This window comes from Myotis davidii, unplaced genomic scaffold (assembly GCF_000327345.1).
Source record: "Myotis davidii unplaced genomic scaffold, ASM32734v1 scaffold820, whole genome shotgun sequence".
In the NCBI taxonomy this organism is placed as follows: Eukaryota; Metazoa; Chordata; class Mammalia; order Chiroptera; family Vespertilionidae; genus Myotis; species Myotis davidii.
Genome location: NW_006291981.1, coordinates 350,413 through 355,185, shown reverse-complemented (window position 1 = coordinate 355,185; position 4,773 = coordinate 350,413). Strand labels below are relative to the sequence as shown.

The following is a 4,773-nucleotide window of genomic DNA, read 5'->3' as shown; positions in this document are numbered from 1 at the left end:
AGCGCTCCGCCCACACCACCCCTGTGTTTGGGGGAACGCGTGCCTCTGGGGAGGAGACCGTTCTTGATGCGGGAATGATAGCAAACGCCGCTCCTTCCAAGTTAAACCTCCACCTTCTCGTTTCCTTTTTAGAAAAATCGATGCACCAGCGGGCCTCCTCGCCCTGCGGGGTCCTGGTGCACAGGTCTGTCTCCTGCAAGGACCTCTGGAGTGGCCTGGGAGGGCCCCGGGCAGCTACCTGCACAGAAGTAACCGGAAACGCAGGGCCTGTGCCTTAGTTTCCCAGGAGAGGCAATGAGCAGAGACCTAAGGAAATGTCAGCTATGCATACGGAGCCTTTGGGTGATGGCTGCGTGATGGCGGCACAGACGGGACAGAGACATTTGAAAGCGTTTGATGGAGAAGTTCAGCAGCACCCGTCAAGTAGGGTTCAACTGGGGGTGAGAGACAGTGGTGAAAAGTCAGGATACATATAACATTCTTTTCTGGGGAGACCCTAGCATTTATTCATTTCTGCCTCCTTAGTGCTGCAGGCAAGGTGGGGTGTGAGAGAACGTGGGCATGGCTCAATGGATAGAAAAAAATAGGTTCTGAGAAATGAGGTGCTTTTCTAAGTCAGGGGGACAGGATCCCTTTCCTCCAGCTGATAACCTTTCCTATGACCCAAATCAGCGGAGCAGAGTTTGGTATGCCTTAGAGTCAGGCAAGCTAGAGTCGCCTGCTCCCTCCCCCACCCACTCACTATGTGGCTCTGGGCAAATCCCTGAAAATCCAAGCCTTACTTCCCTCATCTGTAAAATGGGGATGTAAGCATGACAAGAGGCCTCCTTTCTCTTCCATGATTCCCACCTCAGGGGCTTTGCACTTACTGTTCCCACTGCTTGGGATGCTTTTCCCACATACATGTACGTGTAATGTCTGTGCATATATAAACACATATTGACATGTTTGTGTACCTGTGTGCATGTCTATATGTGTATATATAAACAGATCTAGACATATATAGAAGTGTGTCTATTTGCAGAGATATGTCTATATATGTTTGTATATGAATAAACAAATTGTAGCACATTTACACACTGAATAGAAAAACAATAATCAAAAACACACACACAGAAGACATACATAGCTGTTAAAAGGAGTGAAAGAGATCTATTAGTACCCAAAACACACAGGCCTCAAGAACTAACGTTGAGTGAAAAAAGTAGCCGGATGGTGGACTCAGTAAAAGAAAGTAAGAGCACAGCATGGCCCTTTCCTGACCAAAGCACCCTATCCTAAGACCCTCTTCTGGGTTACTCCATACCCTGTATTTTAGCATTAAAAAAACAAAATGAAGCCCTAGCCAGTTTGGCTCAGGTGGATAGAGCATCGGCCTGTGACTGAAGGGTCCCAGGTTCAATTCTGACCAAGGGCGTGTACCTTGGTTGTAGGCTCCCAGCCCTGGTCAGGGGCATACAGGAGGCAACCAATCAATGTGTCTCTCTCACATCAGTGTTTCTTTCTGTCTCTCCATCTCTCTTCCACTCTCTCTAAAAATCAATGGAAAAAACATCCTCGGATGAGGATTTAAAAAATAAAATTAAAAATATATTTAAAAATACAGAATGGGCCTTCAGGGAGAAAGAGAAGGAGGGAGAGAATGGGCCTGTGGGAATTTAAGAGGACTTCAGCTGTGTCATTTCTTTAAAAAAAAAAAAGAACAGAAGGAAATATGACAAAATGTTACAGTTTGTTTAATGTGAATGCACTGGGTTATGCATATTTCATATTTTAAAAGGAGGGAGAGAAAGGAAACGAGATTCCAGCCCCCATTCCAGCTTTGCACTGGACATCAGACAGAGGACATAGGTTCTCTGAGGCCAGTTCTCACAGAAGGATGAGTAACGCTCAGAATTCAGGGCCCTGCGAGCTGGTGGCAGAGGCGTCTGAGGGAGGGACAGGACGCCATGCCATGTGGCAGGAGTGAGTCCCAGTGCCTTTCCAGAGGTGCCCTATGCAGAGAGACATTTGTTTTCAAAACTGATCAGGAATCATGTGGGTGCAGCTTCAAGCAAATGTGACGCCAAGAGAAATAACAGGTGCTACTGTCCCAGCACACACTCTGCACCGCAGGCACGGACACGGCCGGCACAGGTCTGCGCGGATGGTGCTCGCCCGACGGAGGCGCGCGCGTGGTCGAAGGGAAGCTTTACTTTCCTCTGCTGTTATTTTAAATTATGTGCCATGTGTGTAGGTCACCTGCTCAGAAAACAAACTCATTTATTTATTTATTGGCAGTATTATTTTTAAATTAATTGAAAGGCCACGATCTTGTCCGTTCCTTCCGTTCTAAACCTACTCAAAAAGCAGAGGCCCTGAGTCCCATTTCTAAAAGGTTCTCAGGAGGTTGTATAGTTAACCTCCTCCCTGAACACCCAGCCCCATGCTGCCTTGAGGTCGCACAAAGGGAGGAGAGGGTGTGCGATTGGTGCTTAGGGAAGCTGGGCAGTTCCCTCAGCTCCCTAGGCCCCGGGGCACTCCTGAAGGGCGCATGGGGCAACCCCATCGGCTCTATGAGAGGAAAAAGTAAGTTCAACATGAGCATCAAACTGTGTCAAAATAGCACCCGCACATCACGGGAGGGGTGATTTGCCGGGCAAACGTGATCTCTCCAAAGCCTTGGCTCTGTCTCCCCCACTCTCGCAGGAGGGCCCCCTGCGGCCAGGGAGACCTCTGGCTTCCGAGATAAAGCAGGTCCTCCTTTCCCCGCAGCGAACATCCTGACGGTGATCATCCTGTCCCGGCTGGTGGCGCGGAGGCAGAAGTCCTCCTACAACTACCTCCTGGCGCTGGCCGCCGCTGACATCCTGGTCCTCTTCTTCATCGTGTTCGTGGACTTTTTGCTGGAGGACTTCATCCTGCGCACCCAGATGCCCGCGGTGCCCAACCAGGTGGTGGGCGTGCTGGAGTTCTCCGCCATCCACACCTCCACCTGGATCACCGTGCCGCTCACGGTGGACCGCTACATCGCCGTCTGCCACCCGCTGCGCTACCACGCCGTGTCCTACCCCGCGCGCGCCCGCAGGGTCATCGCGGGCGTGTACGCCTCCTGCCTGCTCACCAGCGTCCCCTACTACTGGTGGCCCGACCTCTGGGCGGAGGGCCACGCCAGCTCCGCCGCGCACCACGCGCTCGTCTGGGCGCACTGCGTCACCGTCTCCCTGGTGCCCTGCTCCATCTTCTTCGCCCTGAACTCGGCCATCGTGCGCCGGCTGCGGCGGAGGAGCGCGCTCCGCCTGCGCGGCTGCCCCGCGGGCCGCACCACGGCCATCCTGCTCACCATCACCTCGGCCTTCGCCGCGCTCTGGGCGCCGCGCATCGCCGTCATCCTCTACCACCTGTACGGCGCGCCTGTGAGGAACCGCCGGCTGGCGCACGTGGTGGTGGATGTGGCCAACATGCTGGCGCTGCTGAACACGGCCGCCAACTTCTTCCTGTACTGCTTCATCAGCAGGCGCTTCCGCGCGCTGGCGGCCACCACGCTCAGGGCGCTGTTCACCTGCCGCAAGCAGCCCGCGCAGTTCCCCGCCAGCCACAACTTCTCCATCACCAGCAGCCCCTGGGTCTCCCCCGCCAACTCGCACTGCATCAAGATGCTGGTGTACCAGTACGACAGGGATGGTAAGCCTGCCAGCGCCTCCCCGTGACCCCGGGCTGATTCAGGCCGGGGTAGGAGGGCGGTGACAGAGGCTGCCTGCCTCCAGGGGCTGAGCAGCTCAGACTTCGGGTGAGAACAGACAGAGGAGAACAAAGTTTGCACTTGCGCCATTATTGTCACACAGGCACCGTGACAGCTAAAGTCCCTGCCAGTTGAAGGTCCTGTCATCACCCTGTGGCCAGTAAGGACGGGGTAGAGACACGTGTGAAATAGTCTGTGACTTGGCCCTGGCGACAGTCACACTCACCGGAACTGTATGTGGTGCATGAGGTGCAGTACTCCTAGCTGAGCCACTCTTCTTCAAAGAGCTGGGGTCACCCGTTACTTCCCAGTGCTCTGCCCAGCAGCTAGCAGTGCTGACCAATTTGGGATTTTTCTGGGGTGGCCTGTGTCTCAGAGAAGTTGTGGTTTTGGAGTGGCCCCAGCACTCCTCGCTGCAAAAAGAATCTGTGAGAACAGGGTGGTATCGTGTCATCACCCTGTGGCCAGTAAGGATGGGGTAGAGACATGTGTGACCCTGGCCAGAGCTTCTTTGGAAAGACTCCAAACCAACATCACTCTACCCTCAGCCTTTGAGGCCCGAGGCACTGTCTTTCTATTCACCATGATGTGGACACTTTATCCATCTCCTTCAGCAGAAACCCTGCTGCTGCATGGCGGAGAGGATGGCTTCCTGAGCCCAGAAGAAAAAAGCCCACTTTGCCATTGTTCCGTTCACCCGTGTGAGCTGTGTGCAGTCCTTTTAGTCGAACGGCTTCCTGCCGCAGCCCTGCTGCGCTTCCTGGAGAAGCCTTTCGCGCACAGCCGCCACCGCCTCCCTGCTTGCTGAAGTCCCTACCGCCTCCTTAAAAGGCACAAGTGACTTCTGTGCTGGATTTGATTTTCGAGGGCCAAGAGCTGTAGCTCTCCAAGTGTGAAGACAGGATTCTCTGCTTTCCCCACAGGCCAGCTGGCTTTGCCATCCAGCCACACATGCAGACACACACTTGCAAGCACACATGTACAGGCACACACATGCAGGCACACACATGCAGGCACAGTTGACATGGTGCCCGTGTTGTCCACTTGTCTGC

The 4,773-nt window shown here is 54.0% G+C and overlaps 1 protein-coding gene across 1 annotated transcript; it reads left to right on the top strand.

Moving 5' to 3' along the window:
- The first annotated feature begins 356 nt into the window (after window positions 1–356).
- On the top strand, window positions 357–4,039 carry GPR139 (G protein-coupled receptor 139). Its single transcript, XM_006765349.1, has 2 exons — window positions 357–423; window positions 2,689–4,039. The coding sequence occupies exons 1-2, from the start codon at window positions 357–359 to the stop codon at window positions 3,687–3,689; spliced, it is 1,068 nt and encodes a 355-aa protein (XP_006765412.1). The 3' UTR covers window positions 3,690–4,039.
- Window positions 4,040–4,773: the final 734 nt, after the last annotated feature.